The sequence below is a fragment of the Perognathus longimembris genome, chromosome 4, assembly GCF_023159225.1.
Source record: "Perognathus longimembris pacificus isolate PPM17 chromosome 4, ASM2315922v1, whole genome shotgun sequence".
Lineage (NCBI taxonomy): Eukaryota > Metazoa > Chordata > Mammalia > Rodentia > Heteromyidae > Perognathus > Perognathus longimembris.
The window spans coordinates 56,234,436-56,255,891 of record NC_063164.1 but is presented as its reverse complement, the minus strand read 5'-3'; the positions used below and the strand labels follow the sequence as shown (position 1 = coordinate 56,255,891).

The 21,456-nt window shown below is 35.1% G+C and overlaps 1 protein-coding gene and 1 long non-coding RNA gene across 4 annotated transcripts in view; one reads left to right on the top strand and one right to left on the bottom strand.

Moving 5' to 3' along the window:
• LOC125350599 overlaps positions 1 to 4,879 on the top strand; it is a 37,130-nt gene extending 32,251 nt beyond the window's left edge. The window contains exon 3 of the long non-coding RNA XR_007210774.1: positions 4,606 to 4,879. This is a non-coding gene — a long non-coding RNA (uncharacterized LOC125350599). The remainder of the gene's footprint in view (positions 1 to 4,605) is intronic.
• The window catches only part of Scn9a (sodium voltage-gated channel alpha subunit 9), an 83,290-nt gene that overhangs the window by 32,921 nt on the left and 28,913 nt on the right, over positions 1 to 21,456 (bottom strand). For 2 of the 3 annotated variants that reach the window (XM_048345302.1, XM_048345301.1), the window contains exons 10-17: positions 19,273 to 19,560; positions 17,740 to 18,078; positions 14,629 to 14,758; positions 13,317 to 13,555; positions 10,465 to 10,638; positions 9,221 to 9,577; positions 7,730 to 8,206; positions 1,182 to 1,302 (exon numbers count right to left, since the gene is read on the bottom strand). In XM_048345302.1, the coding sequence (XP_048201259.1) occupies positions 1,182 to 1,302; positions 7,730 to 8,206; positions 9,221 to 9,577; positions 10,465 to 10,638; positions 13,317 to 13,555; positions 14,629 to 14,758; positions 17,740 to 18,078; positions 19,273 to 19,560 (2,125 nt within the window). Of the gene's footprint in view, positions 1 to 1,181; positions 1,303 to 7,729; positions 8,207 to 9,220; positions 9,578 to 10,464; positions 10,639 to 13,316; positions 13,556 to 14,628; positions 14,759 to 17,706; positions 18,079 to 19,272; positions 19,561 to 21,456 lie in introns of all 3 variants that reach the window. The other variant, XM_048345300.1, reaches the window with a different exon arrangement.

Below are 21,456 nucleotides of genomic sequence, written 5' to 3'. Positions count from 1 at the left end.
TTCAAATGCATTTTAAAAAGTTCAAAGCACACATTCCCTACATTACTGTATTGTACTGCAATCCTATTCTAAGTTAGTGTTTGAACTCAGATAATACTTGTTTAGGAAGTAGTACATGCTTTCCAAGGCTAAGGCAAAAGTTACTGTTAATTTCAGTTAGACCCCTGGAAATTCCAGGAGTAATAATGTCCCCAATAAGATAACAGGTGAGTAAGAATGCGTTGTACTAGTATAAGAAAAATGTATTGCGTCAAATATAGGGGACCATCACAAGAATTTTATGCTATAGATCATGGTTCTTAAATTTTGCTATGAATTAGAATCTTCTGAAAACCTTTTTTCTATCTTCAGTATTTCTAATGAAACATTATTAAGATTGGCGCCTTTTTTTTTTTAGTTTGACAGGAAGGGTAGATCATAATGTTACTAAGTGACTTAAAGACTGGAAGATGCAGTAGATTAGGTGAGGGGAATAACTTGACATGTTTTAAGACAACAGATTCAATTGAACAATAGGTCATTGCTAAGCCAGACCTAGAACTAATGAGATCTAGAACTCAAGACATAGAACAAAAGAATGTGATTTTTATGGTGGTGCAAGCCTCATACATGGTTGAAATATTTCTGACTTTGAATACAAGAAAAGGTAACTAGGAATTGAAAATATGATTTTACTTATGGGATGTAAAGAAAATAGTCATTAATATAAATAGGAAAAGAATTAGAACACTCAGAGATATAAAGCACAAAGCCTTTGAAATCAGGGAAGGGTTCCAGAAGAAGGCTTTTGAGACAAACTGGTCAAGAGTATGAAATTGGCTGATGTTCATGAATCTCTTCAATGTTTTAGGAAAAGGGCAATGGTACCATCTATGCCATGAACTTCTGCTCCAGTGCTCCCATAGTGTTGGGAATATGAATTGCTGATACAAAATAAGAATCATGAGCACCCTTCACTAGTAGGGAACTTTATACAGCATTGTCGCTCAAAATTATCATCAGTAGAGTAGTGTAAGTGTGAAAGGTCAAGCTGGGCGCCAGAGCCAGGATTAGCTTTTAGTCACAGACTTTTGGCAAACTCACCATGGAAGGGTCGACTTAATTTTTAATAAAGAACCACTGATTAATATTACATATTAAAACAAAATATTAATAAAATTGCGTTTTGGGTTTTCTCATACCATCTGTAAAACAGGCTTCTGGTTCATCGGAATTCACAGGTTCAGCCTCCGCCTCTTCTCCTTCTCCTGGCACAGGGTTATCAACCGTGCTGCACTCAGAAGAGCTTGATCGGTTTCGTCTCTACAAAGGAATTCACCACCCCCACCAAACAGATCATTCAGGGTTCATTCAAGACCTACATTCAAATTTCACTTAATAATCACTCATGCAAAGTGTTATGAATAAAGTTTATCGGCACAATGGTCTTAAAAATGTATTAACACACGTTGAGGTCCTGGGACCTTACAGTGGATCTCTGTTTGATCTTTCTATCTATACATCCTGCAAATATACCTGTATCTATATATCTATATCTCTATGTTACTAACAAGTAGTTGGAAAAATTACCAAAAGGTAATATTTCATACTAAGTACAATTTTTGAAAGTATTGATCACGTTTTATTATCTTTTATTTATTGTAAATGACTAGCACACACATGCTTACATGCTAAAGGTGAATCATTGAAAAGTAGGACCTCATAGTTGGCAGAAGCAGCTTATAGATAGCTGAGATTATATATATATATATATATACACACACACATGTGTATATATATATATATACATACAAGAAAATGCAAATATTTTTCTATTATCTCTTGGATTTTGGAATATGTAACAGGATGATATAGAGAGAAGTTCTTTAAACAAGATCATGATAATCAAATATTGGAATCAAAATGTGCAAGACCATTTCAACATCACTCATTTTAGTTTAAAATGTTATAATTAAATAGGAATTATCATAAAGCACGATTTCCAATGTCAAATAGTTGCTACTAAAAATAACACCACATGCAAACTCTGCAACAAAGATTCAATGAAATTAAATGTGACAGACTTACACATGAGAGCAATGAAATCATTGTCATTATGATCATATAACTGATCATAACACAAATTAATTTCCCCTCTCCAATCCTTATGATCAAACGATATGTCTGCACACACACACGTGAGTGTGCATACACGCAAAAAACACACACGCAAACACACAGAACTGCTTAGAGAAAAAACATACAGTATTTGTAGAAAAAGTCTTGTTAAATTTTCCTAAAACTGTTTTACAAAAAGTTAGAGCAGTATATCAGTTGTAGAGTTCACTTTTCCTTTTTGATTGCTAAATGACAAGTGAATACAGAAAGCCACTAGTTAATAAATTACATGCTTCTTCTCTGAAAAATATGCTTCAAATCTATGGAATAGTTCAAACAAATGAAAAGACTAAAATAATTTCTAATTTTACTTAAATCGACTCTTCAGTGTATAAATTTTTATTAAAATCTTAGACTCATTAAAAGCTATTAACATTTAGAATCTTGAAATATTCCTTATGTTTATTGCATAAAATTATCTGTCATTATTAACAGACAGCATAAAACATTAGTAAAAGTGGCATTGAAAACATTCACATGGAGTGGTATGTGTGAAGTCTTCTTTTTGTCAATGGGGAATGTAACTATGAACATCCTCTTAAATGAATACTTCTATGTTACATTGATGTAGATGCTTTATATGAATAGAACTGATGTAGCTTGTTAAATTTGTTTTCCCAATTTAAGAAAACACACCAGGAAAAAAACACAAACCAAATGATTTGCACATTTGAATCATCTCCTGAATTACCTACAATGAAAAAGGGCAACAATGGACAAATTCCAATGACTATAAAATTTATGAGGTCTTTAAATGTGGATTTCTATTACTGGGAAGCCACTAGATGAAACATTTCTCTCACAGCTTCTAGGCAGGCCACAGTTCCTTACCATTCCTTACTATTGATGCCCTCAAGGTTGTTAACTTTTTAAGAGAACTTCCACTTCATAAGAGGTACCCAGATTATTTTAACAATAGTTTGGTAGACATCTTAATTTATGAATTCACAACATGAATATGTATGTATTTGTACATATATTTCTGAAAGGTTTCCTCAAGTGTTATATGCTTTAACCTTGTTCCTATAATACATATGTAAATATTTAGGCTCTCAGAGAGGGAAATGTGGTACTTTGTGACACAGTTTTCTTCAAGGATATTGCCTGTCACTACCAATTTGAAATAGTAAATATGTCTCTTAATTTAGGGTATCTTTAACCTGAACTTCATGTGAACTAAAGCATTTCTTTTTCATTGTATAATGTTAGCATTGTCACTAGCTTATGTAGATTTTATTATAATTTTCACTTTCCTCAAAACACAACAAAGTAAACAAAGCAAACAAACATTTCAACAATGACAGGGCAATTCAAAATATGAATTGGATTATAAAAAATGCAAGATTTTTGACATGGATTTTTCCCCTATTCGAGTTCATCATTCAACAAGGTGTGTGAATATTAAATCAAAGTGTCATTCTATATCTGAATAGCATAAATTCCTTTTCTATTTTTCAGAAATATTACATAAAAACTCAGCACCTCGTGCTCTCACTAGGGATTTGTTAGCTCAAGGCAGGAACTCTTCCCATGGATCCACATCTCTATTTCTGGCTTTTTGCTCGTTTACTGTAGATAAGAGACTCACAGACATTTCTGTTCAGGCTGATTTCAATAGCCTCCTGAATAAGCTAGGCTTGAGCCACCAACACCCAACTTGACAAACAGATTTAGCTCACTTTGTAATTAGATCTATTTAGATCTATCTTCAAAAAGCTACTCTGAACATATGTATAGTCAAACATTTATTCTCATCAGTGAGTAATATTGCTTCTCAAATAAAATGAAACATTTCAAATGCCTATCATTCGTTCATAGCCAGAGCCTATGAAGTATTAATGAAGTAACATAAAAAATAATATAAAGTATGAATTATTGACATTTAGGAAAAAACAAAGTCCTAGTAATCACTATGCTTAAACAATTTAAAATATATTTAAATTTAGACTTCAAAGCTGGGTTTCTAGGCTCTGTCTCTAACTTTCTAGATGGATACTCAAAAAGTACCAACTACAGACTAAATGTCAATTTCTTTGTTGCTAACTGGAGTACTAAAAAATACAATGTTCCTTTCCTACTATGAAATTTTGTTTATACCTGAAATATTTTTTTGCACAAAATTTGTTTTTAAATTGAGTTTTAATATACTCAATTGAAAGTTGGTAGAGGTTTTAAAATTAAACATGCTTCAATGTCTTTTGTTACTGTATCTTACTTTTATAATCCATCCTGTAAAAGCGGATAGGTCATGCACTGGAAACTGCATAAGATTCCAGAATGACAAAAATGATGGAACTCCCCCAGTGACATGCCATGATGTCAATTCACCTATGGAACAATTGTGTTGTTTTATACTTTCTTGCAATGGGTCAGGCAGGAAGATTTTTGTAGCTGAACAACATGCAAGACATTGAAAAAATAATCAGATATGTATGATTTTTTTTTTAGGTAACCTGTGTAAAAGTGGTCACATATGTCTGCCTGGTTAAAGCACAGAGCTGCATCGTTGAATGATCCACTTTAGTTTACCCCTGTGAGAAGTGAAGTTAGGTCCTGAAATTTAGAAAAGCAGCATGATGAAACAGCTTGGTCAACTGTGATTGAAAATGTTAATATTATATACCTGTAAGTAGAAATTACTTATCTGTTATGCAAATGCTTTCATTGTATAAATGAAATGCTAAGTAACAGATTTGAAACAAAGGAATAAGATTAAATATTATTCAATATAGCCTCTAAAAATAATCAACCAGTTACCTAATTCTCTTCTTTAGATGATGACTTTATGTATTATAACAAGCTCATGCAATCTTTAATAAGTTATTTACTCTTCAATACAAGCAACAGTGCAAAGCAGGCATTACCCACAGGAATAGGGTGAGAGACTGTGTAGTTTGAACAAAGGTATTCTAAAATTAGACTTTCTTGAGTTACTTTTATTTAGCAAATGTAACTACGATATTCCAAACAAAATTTCAGGAAAGCAACACTTCCACATTTATTAAAGACAAAATAATAAATATTTATATATTTACTTACTTATATTCTTTTGCTGGTAATGTGGATTGAACTCAGAGGCCTTGTGCTCTACTGCTTGAGCCACACCCAGTAATAGCTAACTCATTCCATCAAATGTACTTCTGGAAAAGTGGATTATATTTTATAAAGTTCTAGATGACTAATAATTTAAATGCTCATTTGATGGAGCAACTATTTCTCTGAGGCAAACACATCTTGATAACAAGTTGCGAACACTAGCTTTGAGTACAAAAGCTCAATGAGAGCACTCAGGCCCTGAGTTCAAGCCCCAGGACCGGTGCACACACACACGCACACATACACACACACACACACACGTATGATGTAACAATCTAGTTAAAACCACGTTTATGCTAAAGGGGCAAAGAAACTTATTCTTGATGGTTAGATATTCGAGCAAGTCTTAAATTCAAATAAATAAAATAAATGTATTTCATAATGAGTAAACAGATTTAGGTCTTTTAAAAATGACGGCATTCCATGTGAATACTGAATTCATGAATGGATGGATAAATGAATGAGTGAATCCGGTTATCAATATGAATGCTGTTGCTCTGCTTGAGATTTCCTTCTGTGCTAAATCTGCTTATTTCTATATTTTAGAGTCTTGTTAAAGCACCATGTATTTGCATGTGCATGCTGCCTAACACATGCTCTGATTCAGTTTATAGTACATTTAAATCCAAGCTATTCAATTCTAAACCTTGTGGGGCTTGGAATTGAATACTTTCTAGAAATTGAGCATTTGTTCTATCAGTCATTTATGGATATATGATGCCTGAAAAAGTAGAAAACCAGATGAAAGCTTGGATTGAAATGCCTTGTGGACTGCTGATCCATGGAAAATTTTGAACACAAAAGCAGAATATGTTCTCTATAGATATACTAACATAGTAGTTTCCATTATATGCAATAAACAGATTCTAATTTTATTGCTAAAATAATGTAATGCAAATTAGGGTTTGTACATATGAGAATTGCTCACGCATTCTTAAGTAAAATATATCCATTGAAATAACTAAGATCTGAGCAAGGGTAACAGTATAGCAGCAAGTATACTTTATAGTTATTCATATGGTGAGGAAATGCTAGCAACACAAATTAGTTCAATAAACATATTTTCCTAATGAAACATGGGCTTGAAAGAAAACACTGTGGTTTTATGCAAAAGAAATGCCACATGGAATAATGTTTTTCTATTATAACATAATAAGTCATATAAAGGAGTGAATTTCCAGTTAATGACTTGTACTTGAACAGTGATTTTAAGGTACATGCCAGTGTCATCAATAAACCAGGGAGAATAAGATAAACTTCAGTATTATTAAGAACTGAATAATGAACTCATCAGGGCTTAAGCCTGAGAAAAATGAGCCAGGTTGTTACCATAATGGCCTTAATTTGGAGTAAAGGTGTTTGCAATATTATGAATAATTTGGGCAGAAAACAATAATAATGAAAGCATAGTTCAAAACATACCTGGAATCATATAGAAATATACAAGTTAATGCGTAGAAAGAGGATATAACAATGCTGTTAAGGAAGTTCATGTTCTCAATAAGCTTATAGTACTACCTGTTACATACCATAATTTCTCAAAAAAGAAAGAAAATGCAAGCCAATAATAAATATAGAAAAAGATAAAACTTGTGTAGAATGTAAACTGATAAGCTATTCTGTTCACTTGGACAGACCATTATATCAACTTACAATACTTTGGGTATTGCTCTAAAAACTGTCAGTATAAGCTGTGATTTATTATATCAATGCAAGCTATAATATATTGTACAGATAATTTTGCAGCTGAAGAATTTGAGAACTTTGCCTTGGCAGGTACATGTAGGAATTGTGCCACAGAAAGACAGTTTGTATGACCTATAAGGAAAATGTTTTAGTATGGATCATAATCTTCAGGTGAGTATCAGAAGACATTACTGGTCAAAACTGGCTCCCAATGGAAAGGCTTATAATATTGGAGACTTTTGGGACTGTGGATACATCCCCAAAGTGGCATGATTATGGTTGAATCAGAATGAAATTAATCTAGTAAGTCAAGCAGAGTAATAGAAACTACAAGCAGAGGAACTACTTGGGGCTCCACTGATAATGGTTTAAAGAGTGAATGCAAAGGTAATGGTGATGAGGAGCAGAGGTGCATTTGTCAGACATTAAGGAAGGTGAGTATAGATGATGCTACAACTGATAACAAAAATGACATGAAAGGTGTGGAGATTCAAGGATACCTAGAACTTTCAAATATAACTAAAAAAGACAAAAATCAATTACTATGAACCAGTAAAAAAACTGCCAGCAATATACCTTCAGGAAATTGTTGTATATACTCTATCTCTTGTTCTCTTTCTCTTTCTCTTTCTCTTTCTCTTTTTCTCTCTCTCTCACACATGCACACACACGCACACACACATTTCATCAATGCACATAAGTTAGAACAAAAGCAGCAACAGACATTTGCAATTTTGATTTATTTCACACTACTTAATAATATGCAGCAATATGTGTGAAGCAACATTACCTCTTTGCTGTAGTCACTATCTGAATCACTGCTAAGCTCCTCAGTATTCATGTTTTCCAAATCAGATTCCCCAGGGGCAATTGGCACTGTGACTGTGAGGCTGGGATTGTGAATAAATGATTGATAATCACTTTCTTCCATCAAGGTTTTGTCCATACTGCTTCCATAGCCACTGAGTCTCTCTTTTTCATTGTGAAAATGGTAATCTTTGCTCATCTCAGCAAGTGTGCGATTTGAGATATAGTTTTCTTTTTTGTTATTCAGATTTTCTGCACATCTTATCTCTTTGGAAATCTTTGGCTTTTTGGAAAATGCCTTTAGAATAAATTCCTGTAAAGTCTGTTTCAAATAATTTATTCCCCTTTTAATTCTGGCCACTGCAATCTGGAGATTATTTGCATCAGTGTCTTCTTCAATTGCTGTCAGATTGTCTGAACTAAATGAACTCAATAATAATGCTAGAAACAGATTCAAGACCTGTGGCAGGTTGGGATGAGATAGAGAAACAGGGATAAAGCAAATAAAAGAAAGAGAATAAGCATACTTTTGTATAATATAAATCCTCAATAATATTAGTAACTAATTAATAAAAATAAAAGTAAAGAATCTTTTCCTGCACAGGAAAAGACATGAGAGAGGTGTAGAAGATAGTAACTTCCTCACTGGTCTCTCCTCATGCTGGGACTGATGACACGAAGAAGCAAATTCATACTCATGAAGAATTACCACAAGAGGGAGGGGTAATACTGCTCCCTCAACATTATTATTAGTATTCTATTATTAATTATGATTTCTAAGTTCATTCTGTAACAGGGAAGATGGAGAGAATATAAAAAAATACAAGAGGCTCAGCTTATTGAGTATGACCATGTAACAAAATGACACTGGCTGCTGTCATTGTCTATCTCTTTAGGACTGGAAAAAATCACAAAAGAGGTCAGGGCAATTTCTACCCTTGAAGCACCCCCCATTTTGAGACAAACCATTTCTGTTATGTCTCCTTAAAAAATCCATGCGACTTCTAAATCTTAAAGAGTTTTCACAAAAGAATGAAGCATAAATTTTATCTAAACACGGTGTTGTATAGGCAACTATAATATAATGCAGTCACCATTTAATGTAAATCTCTTCTTAGTCTAAATAATGTACTTCCTAGTTAAAAAAAAATCATAATTACATTGAAGGAGAAGAACTTTACCCCTCTCTGGACACCTCTAAAATAACTTGTCAGAGATATGTGTGAGAGAACAGGATAAAACTGTGCGTCAAAAGAAACTTCTGGAAATAGAGGCTTAGGAATCTGTGATGATTAACTTGGATTGGACTTGATTGGATTCAGAAATGCTATAGAAATTAGTGAAACACACCTCTGGGTGTGTCATTGTATTTCCACAGATCATTTAAGGGGAGGAAGACATGTTTTGCAATATATGCCAGTATAGAACAATTTCATCACGAGTTTTAAACGAGTGGCCATCTATCTGTACCTACCACGAGGTTTCCGATCACCATGACCATCATGAAGACGGTCAGGCACATTGTTTGCCCAGCTACCTCCATGCAGTCCCACATGGTTTCTATCCACTCTCCACACAGCACGCGGAACACGATGAGGAAGGAGTGGAAGAAGTCGCTCATGTGCCAGCGAGGCAGCTTGCACTCCTCGTTGATCTTGCAGACGCATTCTTTGTAGCTCTTACCAAAGAGCTGCATGCCAACCACAGCAAAGATGAAGACGATGATGGCCAACACCAAGGTGAGGTTTCCTAGTGCGCCCACGGAGTTGCCTATGATCTTGATTAGCATATTCAGCGTGGGCCAAGATTTGGCCAACTTGAAGACTCGGAGCTAAAGAAAAGCATAAACCATACATTATGACACATTTTTTTTCAATCTTGAATTTTGTTAAGTTTAAAACAAACTTTGAATATGACATTGTCATTACTAACTTGTTTAAAGCACTTATTTTTCATTTTCAATTTTGTGATTTTGTTACCTTGCTACAGTAATTTCAACAGATACCTTGAAAGTGATTTTTATTTTGCAAGTGAATAGAAGCTTCTTATTGTACTTTTAGAGCTCATTTCTTTTAAAATTGATCATTTAATCTTAATTTTATTTCCTGATAGTTCAGTGCTTTCATGAGTAATTTAGGATTAAAGATTAGACAGGGAAATTTTGGTTTTGATATCAGAAAATCACTTTCAGGGCAATACTTAGTTTGAATTATTATATCCATAAAGTGAACATTTATCTAATTAATGAAATTAGGTAAACTAAAATAAACTTATTATGAAACAAATTAGTGCCCTATTTGGCAAAATATTTGTATTATATTAGTATATATTTCAAATTATACCTGGTTTCAGCTCTAAGATCTAAAATGAAGATATATATGAGGTTTTAATTCTGCGAGTACATTGAAAACAAATGGACTTATTATTAAGATCTATTCTTACCTCTTCACTCAGTCTCTTCAATGGTGTTTTTTTTGTTTTTTTAGTTTTATGAATAATGTTTTATAGCAGACCTTAAAACATCATTCCTTGCTGGCTGGAATGGAGCTCAGTTTAAAAGAACATGCCAAGCTTTCCATAAAATAAGCAAACAAAACATTTTCATCTAATATAATTGAAAGTTCATATTCTTTGATTAGCAACATCAATAATAATAATAATGCACACTCACAAACACTTTTATTATAGAATACAGTGGCAATGTTAGTTTGTCCTTACCAGTCTGAATGATCGCAGAACTGACAATCCTTCGACATCAGCTAGAAAAAGCTCGACTAAACTTAAAGTCACAATAATGCTGTCAAAAATATTCCAGCCTACTTGGAAATATTCATAAGGATCCATGGCAATTAATTTCAAGACCATTTCAGCTGCAAAGATCCCAGTAAAGACCTAAATGAGAAATGTTTTCTAAATTATTGAAAGGAATAGAATCAACATAATTATGATAATGATGGTTAGTTTGGCATTTGCTGTGTTCCTTATAGGGTGCTAGATATTTTATAAATGAATAATGTGTCACTAAATCCTATAAACAGGTAAAGGTAGCTCTCATGCAAGAATTGCAAGGTTAAAATGCTGTAGCTGTTTTGTCAACTTTCATCAGTGTTAGATAATGTATAGAGGAAGAAAGTAAAATTCCACAGAAGTAAGGCCTTTGGCAATGAATCTGTCTTCACAAGAAATGTATGTGGGCTACGCATTGTTTCAGATAGGGAAACATGGATGGATACTGAAATTTTGAGCCATTATTTGTTTTTTTTTTTCTTCTCATTGTCTGGCCACTCTTAGTAATAAAAAAAGAACACACTGACTCTGCAACGTCCTGGGTTCGATCCCCAGTACCAAAAAAAAAAAAAAAAAAAAGAAAACACACACACACAAAAAAAGATTTATCAGGGCTGGGGATATAGCCTAGTGGCAAGAGTGCCTGCCTCGGATACACGAGGCCCTAGGTTCGATTCCCCAGCACCACATATACAGAAAAAAAACGGCCAGAAGCGGCGCTGTGGCTCAAGTGGCAGAGTGCTAGCCTTGAGCGGGAAGAAGCCAGGGACAGTGCTCAGGCCTTGAGTCCAAGGCCCAGGACTGGCCAAAAAAAAAAAAAAAAAAAAAAAAAAGATTTATCAGAAGAAGGAAAAAACATAACTGGCACAGCAGTAGAGGTAACTTCCAAATCTTTTACACAGAGTTCATTGCAAAACATAATTAATTCATGAAACCGGTATTAGAGCACTCACTAAATGAGTTAACAATGAAAAACTTGCTCATGACTCATCTGGGTTCACTTTGACTCAGAGAATTTGGTCAAAGCACTCAAATGAAAGTGTCTAGGCCTATAATTACATAGGGTAATTTTTTAAAATAATATAGCTTCAATAGATTATCAAGGACCATCTAAATTTGGGGGTTTGTGGTAAGTTGGAGATACAGTTGAATCCCTTGAGTTTACAATGATACAGTAAACTTGGAGATGGAACTTATTTGACCAGTCTATACCTCTATCAATAATTACAGACCAGGGCTGGGGATATAGCCTAGTGGCAAGAGTGCCTGTCTCGGATACACGAGGCCCTAGGTTCGATTCCCCAGCACCACATATACGGAAAACGGCCAGAAGTGGCGCTGTGGCTCAAGTGGCGGAGTGCTAGCCTTGAGCGGGAAGAAGCCAGGGACAGTGCTCAGGCCCTGAGTCCAAGGCCCAGGACTGGCGCAAAAAAAAAAAAAAAAAAAAAAATTACAGACCAGATGGTCCTTCTAGATACCAGTGGCTCACACCTGTAATTCTGTAATCTGCAATTCTCCTGTAACCCAGGAAACAGATATAGAGGATCTCAGTTCAAAGCCAGCAAAAAGCCAGACTGAATGCATAGCTAAATGATACAGCACTGACTGAATAAACAAGCTAAGCAAGCATGCGTTCAAACTCCAATATAAGAAAAACAGAGAAAGAAAGAGTGCAAAAAAGGAAGAAAGAAGGAAGGAAAGAAGAAAGAAACAAGCAAACTAGACAGTCAGTGATCAAAGCTAAATAGAGGAAAGAAAGTGGTAACTCAGAGTTAAAACATTTACTTCTATTTTCCTGTTCTTGGTAAAAATTACTTTATAACAATGGTACAAAATAATGGATTTCATTATGATATCCATCACTTTCTCTACTATCCTCCCTTCTTCCCCTTTCCCTGGTCCCCTTTGTTCCAAATTCTCCCTTTAATTGGCATGTCAGTTTAAAAACCTATTTTCTGCATAAGAGAGAAGCATATTTGTCTTTCTGAATTTGATTATTTTGTTCAATATGCTGCTCTCCAATTCTGTTTTTCTTCCAGAAAATTTTATATTACTTCTGTCTTTTGAGGTTAAACAAGATTCCATCAGATGTTTAATTCTTGATGAGGGTTCAAAATATTTATCCAAGGTCATAAAGAAGAGACTGAGTCAAAATTAAAATTCAAATCTTTAGAATTCCACATGCCAAATACTTTTTCCTTATTATTCAAAATCACATGGCAATATTTTTTCTGAAAATATGTGGAGCATCTCCTTATAACTATAATGCATGTGAAATGGATCAAAGTTTTGAATGCTTCAGTCATGCTTCAGACAAAACCCTCTTTTAACTCATAAAATGACAAATGTAGAAACAGTATTATTCATAGAACTCACACTACTATAAAAATATTTTAAATAGCATATATCACCAGTAGCTGGACTGTATACATTGACTCATATGATATACTATAAACATGCATAATTACCTCAATACATATCCATTGATTTGATTTGATTTATTTTATTTTTTGCCAGTCCTTGGGCCTGGACTCAGGGCCTGAGCACTCTACCTGGCTTTTTTTTTTCCTCAAAGCTAGCACTCTGCCACTTGAGCCACAGCACCACTTCTGGCCTTTTCGATATATGTGGTACTGGGGAAACGAACCCAGGGCTTTATGTATATGAGGCAAGCACTTTTGCCACTAGGCCATATTCCCAGCCCCAGACCCATTGATTTTAAAAATGGAAATGGTGATGAAAAAGAAAAGCTGTGGGCACTCCACACTCAATACAACACTTACCAAGTTTCCCACAGTAAGAACATTTTTGAATTCTTCAGTCATTGGGTGGTGTTCCATAGCCATAAATAACGTGTTTAGAACTATGCAAATGGTAATTGCAAGATCTACAAAAGGATCCATTACAATAAAATAAATAAACTTTTTGAATTTTATCCAATATGGGGAGCAATTCCAGATCAAGAAGGTGTGCGCAAATCTGTACCACCAAGGTGGACATTTTTGTCTAGACTCTTCAAGTTCTGATGGGGGAAAAACACAACAGAAAGCATGAAATAATTCATTTTGATATCTTATTTATAAGCAGATACAAATCAGCAATACACTATAATATTATAAAGGGATGTGCTTTAGACAACATAAACATGCTGTTTCTATGAAACCATAGTGTCTGTACAGAAAAATCTCACATCACATCTGAGGACTAGATCAAGGAGTGGGGAAAGGAATGAAATTAATCTATGACTGAAGGCAGACATATGTACAACTATCAGATAAAAATACACCAACATACCAGACATAGAAGGACTGATGCTTAAGAGAGAAATGTTTGCTTTCCACCAACATAAAGATTTTTCTGTTTCCTCCATCTCATATATCAGTTCTACTCTATCCAGGAAAAGCTATTGCTAATACTATGAGTGTAAAGATACCATAACCAATAGGTAAGAAATAACTCACAGAAGAACTCATTAGTTCCCCCACCCACCATTGGTGTATTTGATTATCATTTTAATCTTTTGGGGTAGATGAAAAGCTTGCAGCTATGATGGGAGTGGGGGGGATGAGGGACAGCCTGTGGATAAGGTCACTTCCAGGGCATATTGTGAAATGACAGAGTGGAAGGTGGGGCCCATCTTGGAAAGCTCACACCTATGGCTCCCTTTGCTTATTACAGGAGAGAATTTCAGAGATATGAGGTACTTTCTGAAACTGCACAGTGAGGGACTCACACAGCCCTGAAGTAATGTAGCTTTCTGTATCCATTACTTTACCTTTGAAATGGCATTTCAAATTGTAGCTTTTCTTTTTTTTAATATAAAACTATTTATTGACCACTGTTCACCATTATTTACAATAAAGTAAACAATATTCAGTTGGGTAACATTCTGATTACTACAAATTGTAGCTTTTCTGAATCACAAAAAAAGCAACATCCATTTTAACCACATAAAATGGTTTCATCAGTTTTATTTCGTACTATTAACGTCCATTGTTCAGTTTGAAATTCTTCCTCAGACCTTCATGTAACTATTTAAAGATGAATTTAACAGCTATTTCATTTAGGAACCTGCAAGGTAAAACTTCTGCATACCTTCCACAGTGTTTGTTAATATGCTTGCTCTACTCATTGCTCTTTGTCTGAGGTGTGGATCATTCAGCATATCCTCTGACAGGAAATAAGAACTAGACCTTCTTTTTTTGCATATTTGATTACTTGTGCCCTGAAATAAAAAAGATGATTAATTAAAGACTTAACTATAAAATTCTAGCCAGTATCTGACCCCTGTAATTCTAGCTACTTGGGAGGTTAAGATCTGTGATCAAAGTTTGAAGTCAGCCTGGACAAGAAAGTCCAAGAGACTGATCTTCAATTAAGCACGGAAAAAAAAAACAACAAAAAAAAACCAAGACTGAAGTGGAGCTGTGGCTTAACTGGTAGAGCACTAGCCTTGAGCAAAAATACTCAATGACAGTGTCCAGGCCCTGAGTTCAAGTCTGACGATTGAAAAAAAAATTTAATGAAGTGTACTTATAAAATTAAATCCTGCATAGGTAGTTGCAGTGAATATTAAAAAAAAAGACTGCTAGATTCTTGGTTCCAGGTTATGGATCTGATACTTTTGAATAGCTGACTATGTATCATAATCAAGTTACCAAATGGTTTCATTGTGGGCAAAGTGGAGATAGAAAAATGTGCCTCATACTCTGTGTGAACATTGAAATTGAAGCAAAACAAATCTAGCTGCTATTATGGTTACAGAACTTCTGCTATCTCCTTATCTTTCTGAATATCCAATTTATACACATACCTGTAGCACTGAATGTGGAATGTGGCAGAGCTCACTATTTTCCAATAATATTTTCTGTAATTACTCAGGGTTGAGGAAAACACTAATAAAAGCTACTGTAATCTGTAACGAGTATATGATGATAAAGAACTTAGTGTGAAAACAAACTCTGAACTCATGGAAACTGTCACAAAACAAAGAAAATAAGCTCTGTCAGGAAGCGTTGATGCTGTTGAGCTCTAAAAGTTGTTGCCATGCAGAAATATGAGCTCAGGGACACCAGACTTAGTCATTTTTTTAAGTGACAATGTCTTATTTTTTAAGCATAGTAACAAATTTAAATTTAGATAACTATGCTTTTTTAGTGCAGGCCAACACATACATGTATACATATAAGTGCACATATATATGTATATATGCAGAAACAACTCCACAACTCCACAACTGTCATCTACCTGCATTATGCACTAGGCAGCATATATTTTATAAACATACCTGTTAATATAGTGCATATAAGTATATAGTCTAGAATTGTTTAGTTGTATTAATATAGTCATTTATGTATGTATATCTAAATACATAAATGAGTGGGCATACATAAGTATATGTATGAATGTATACATGTATGTGCATATGTACAGAAACATACACATGACTGTATACAGAGTTCTTTCTGTAGCCACATTTTCTCTGTTACAGTCTCTAATTTTACTGATTATAGAAGCAAATTATTTTCTTCCAAGCCTAGCAAGACAATATTGTCAGCCTACCCTGACAATAATTTTTTCCTGTAGACATGTCCCAAGTATAGAAATTATATCATTTGCCATGCATTTTTTTATCTAAACTATATCTTATCCCAAACTTTTATGTCAGTTGCATTTACAATGCCTCTGGTTTTGTAATTTTGGTTTTAATTTTGTTGGCTTGATTTTGACAAAAATAATCATTTAAATAAAACCATTTCCTTTAGATTTGCATAATAATATCTAACTCTGATATATATTACATAATATTTTATATATTATGCACACCATTGAGAAAGAAAACACAGAAACAATTCCATGCAGATTAACATGCATACTAATAGGGAAAAATACTTTGACAGAAAGGCAGAAGCTGTATCATGCAAGCATACAGGTCTCCACATGACCTCTGAGCCCATGCATTTATCCAAACCAATATGTGTCCATGGATTTGATGAAACCCTTTTCTCACTTAAAATACTACACAGTCTGCTAATATGAGTACATTAATGCATATCATATATTAGGAGCCTGTTGGTACTGTTAGCCCCTATTGATGTTTAGTAGTGCGGCAAAGAATAGTGAGTGGACTAAGGAAGCATCCTGGGAACTTGAGGAACCTTACAGACTCATTTTCTTGCCTAATAAGTCTCTGTAATCATTAAATATTTCTGAATTAGTATTGTTCTGGAGTCTTAACAGTTTTGTGTTCATGTTTGTTTGAACCAGTGTATGAGTTTTAGATGTTTTTTTTTTTATTCATAGTTGGCAGATGAAGGGTGTTTGGTTATTTTATTTTTTGTCAGTAGTGGAACTTGAACTTGGGACCTAGGCGCTGACTCTGAGCTCTTTTACTCAAGGCTAGTGCTCTACCACTTTGAGCCACAGAGCCACTTTCTGGAAGATTTTTTTTTTAATTTTTATGAAAGCAGTATGTTTCATTGCTGTAGGGGCTCAAGCACAACAATTTTGAATTATTTGCTAGATAAGAGGCTTACTTTCCATTGGATAGTCAGAAGAGCATGGATGTTAAGAGCTCTAGCTGTGCAACATAGAATCTTGGGTTAAACCAGAGTTTTTCATTAGTTCAGTGGATAAGAGCAAACCCCTTTTCTCTCTGTGCTTCAGTTTCCCCATTCACCTCAGAGTTGTTGAAATTCTATGTTTCTGCAATAATAATACTAGTTATTATCAACTCAAATATGATTTGTTGCCATAGACATGTATTATGTAGTTGCCTGAAAACTCAGTAGGTGGAAGATAATCTTTTTTTGCCAATATGGGATGTTTTATCAATTAATAAAATTAGTACTCTGGATGCTTTGTGTGCTGATATCTCTCTGCATCTCTCTCTATTGGTATCTTTTTACAATCAACCAGGTATAATTTTTAATCACAGCATCAATAGGTAAGTACTTTTGCAAAATGGGATATAAAGTATCTTTGAATAGATGTCTATAACAAAAAGTAAATGAAGTAGGTAAAGGAGTTAAAGTCTGAGAGGTGTTTCCACTTTCTAGTGAGATGGGATTGCAGAATGCAGTGCCATTCCTGGACCAGAACAGGCCCTTCAGCAGAGAGACTGATGCACAGGACAAGTCTCAGCCATGCCTAAGCTATGGAAAACTTCCTTACGCTCTCATCAGAAGTTGCCTTATCTATGATCACCTCTGGCAGTAGCTGTCCATTGGGGAGCATGAGTGCAGAGGGTCCGTCGACCAGAGAAACCACACCATTGCAGTCCACAGCACTGTGCATCTTCCCGTTGACCGGCAGCATTGGGGGAGACCTACTGGCCTGGCTGATGTTACTGCTGCGCCGCTCCCAGGGTTTGTGGGGCACAAACAGCGAACCCCTTCTGCTCTCGTTGTCCCCAAAAATGCTGTGCTCATCATCAGCAAATTCAGTCTCAGATCCGAGATCTTTTCCTCGCCCCTTGAAGCTGAAAAGACTTGTTCGGCTGCTGCGCCTTGCAGAAAACAAGGAGCCACGGATGCTGAGAGGTGACTGTAGAAAAAGTAAATACATAGAAGGTGACCTGTATTTGAATAGCAATGGAAATAATAAAATTACCTCTGAACTCCTAGATCTGATGGCAGAAGATAATTCTTCCCAAATACAGGATGAAATAATTTGGTGAATTCATTCTTTTACACCCAGGTAAATTATCTGCACAGCTCAACACGATTACACTTTACAGTGACATCTCTATTAAGTCCATACCACTCATCTTGCTTGATAGATATCACTTATGAATGAAATGTACATTGAAGTCTGTCATTCAGCTTCTCATACATCAGCACCTAACCTCAAGAAGAAGCTGGAACTTTCTTAAGTGTAAGGACCATGCTGTGTTTCTGTGCATTACACAACTTGCAAATCCTCTGTTTGACCTTTTAATACCAGGGAGTGAAATTCAGAAATTGAAAAATAACTTGTCCTTGGTCAAAGGGAAAAGGGATGAAAATGAACCCTAAATGACCTATGTTCAGGATGAGTTGTTTCTATAAACCAAAATCCAAGGTAAATTCTTTGAAAGCATCACATTTAATAAATATCAGGACTTGCTATTGTAAAGACAAAATAAGCATGCATGGTTCCTTTTTTAAAAATGTCCTGTTTTCATGTTTCACCTCACCATCAAGATTATGAAATCTTTGAAAACAGGTAGTGGACTCTTTTATTTCTGTGTGCCTGGCAGGGTCTTGAAGATGAATGGCATAGAAGATGGACATTTTAAGTGCAGGCAAAGATGAAGCCAATAGTAACTCTGGATGGGGTGTGGAAGAGTGGGTGGGGAGAATGGAAGACAGAGGACATGTATCACATGAAGAGCCTCTGAGCTAATGGTGGAATAGGTGGTGCAGTGACAGGAGCAATGAGGAGAAAAGGATTTCAGTTTGAGAGAGATGTATGCACTAAATAGTAATAGCAAGGAAGCATGAAAGTCTGCAGTAAAAGAGAGCATTCCAGTTAGGTGAACTGAGTTTCTGGGAAAAAAAAGCTGAGGAAGTAAAGCCAAAGGCTGTCTATGGCATGAATAAGATTTGGGTGTTGTTTTCAGTGGTTGTTTGACAAAGCATCTTTCATTTCATTTCTTTCTTTCTTAACTATCAGCATACCAATGAAATGACTCACATCCTTCTCCTGGGGTCTCTTGCTCTAGAGTAAACCCTATGTTCTGCTTAATGTTTGTAGTACCTGATTAGGGGTGGACAGTCTTTTCTCTCTTGCCCGTCTGTGACTTTCAACACCAAGGTGGAAACTCTTCCTTCTGATGCTCTCCTCTGATCCTGATTTGGAGAGCTTCTCCTCATCTCCCTTTTCCTCCCCACTGGAGAGTTTCTTTTGATTCTTTTTCTTTCTTCTGTTTCTTCTTTCCTTAGCACTCTTTGAACTCAGTTTGGATGTTTCAGAAGAACTCTCTGAGAGTCCCATGATTCTGCTTCGTCCAATACTGGTGTATTCAGTGGCTGCTACTGCTATTGCCTGTTGAGCCAAGACAGTCCACATATGTAAGGCAAGAAAACTCTTATACCACTCTTATATCCTGTCATTTAATCATATTGTTGGTTTAGTTGGGTTCTGAAAATGGTAACTTTCTATGACCAGGAAGCACACTGCTTTTTGATCTACATTCCAGTAAAGCTCAAAATCCAAATTGCTTATTACCAAACTGCTTACTACAAAGTAATTTATATAGTTTATTTTACAATTTTACGAACTAGTTTTGTGTACATAGAACTCAAAATAAGGAGCTCACATAGCAAATAATTAGCCCAATTTTACCAGTAGAGTTATTGTACTGCACAACTTAATGAGACTGAGTAATTTGGAAATGAAAATTAATTGTTAAATGTAACAGCATAAGAAAAACAAGGGGCAGCTCAGCAATCTCAGGTTAGCTAATATTATCTTTAAAAGAAGGTATAAAGTGTCTCTAAATGGTACATGGGATAATTTATTACTTATACTATCTCTACAAAATGTGCTTTTAATGAAATGTAATTCTTGTAAAAGATTGAGGTAAAAAGTATAAATAAATAGAAATAATCATAGTTTTACCTCACAAATATTACCAGTGTGGATATTGATTCTAGTCTTTAAAAAATACTGTAAAGGTGGTGCACAGAGGGGATAACTGATTCTAGTCTTTCATGTCTATACATTTAAATTGTGAACATATCCTATTACTTAATTTACTACTAATTTAACATATTTCCTTCATGACACAATTTTCTTAAGAGATCTAGTTTTATGGATGAACAAAATTCAATAAGAAAAGGATAAAATCAGCTTAACTCTTTTCATTTTCTTAATTTAAATATCTTAAATATCATTTTTTGCTAATGTTTAAAATTCTGTGCTATTTTGGAGGAGCCTTGCATCACCTTCCATCCGTTTGACATGGATCCAGGAGAGGAAAAGCCTCATAGGCAAGGCCCGGGCCCAGGCAGCGTTTGCTTCTCCTACTTCCCACATTGCTAAAGACATGCTTTATAATTAGTATATTTGTATTTGTAACATATTCTCCAGGAGATAAGGGCATTGTAGAGAAGAAAGTGCATGACTATGTGACTGACACAAAAATAACTACTTGCTCACCAGTGGGGGAAATGGCAGCTTTTAAAGCTCAGGATTGCTGCAAGGGGAAAAACCTGCAAGAGAGCTGAGCTGTATGAGCAACTTAGAAAGAAATCTATTAGTGATGAAGAGAAAGACTCAGAGTCCAATAAGCTTCTCATGCCCCTAGCTTTAAGAACTAGAAAACCCATCTTAAATCCCAAAATTTGGACTTGGTATTTGGGGCCCTACAACCTGTCCACAAAAGAGAAACCATTAATTCCCACCACAGGGGGACTTTTCTTTGAGGCATATATGATAGGAAGTAGGATTTGGAAGGCCCCCACAGGAGCAGCAGTTAATGGGAAAAGGTTGTTGGCCACATTTAGCCTGGAAAGATTTTGGACAGGATATTATGGATATTTGGGGCAGGATATTATTAAGGAAAGTTAGGACTGATGGCAAAACAGTGAGATGCACACATTTTTCTATTTGGGGAGAATAAGGTGGTTTGGAAAGCCATGGTGCGCAAATGATAACATAAAAAGGAATAATGGGTAAACAGTTACAATAGTGCTTAAAGAAGGAAATGTGTGCAGGAGAATATTGACAAAAAAAGTGTACTTATGTCTAATTTGAACCTGTCAGTAAAGTAAAAGGATAATGGATTTTGAAGCACAATTACAAAAAGAAAGAAGCCCTTTGAGATTTTACAGTTAGTAACCATGTTAAATATTTGGTTAACACCACTTTTAACGCCGTGTCTCTTTCTCCTGTACCTACTCCACACTCCTTCTTGGTACTCTGTCGACTGCTGAAGCT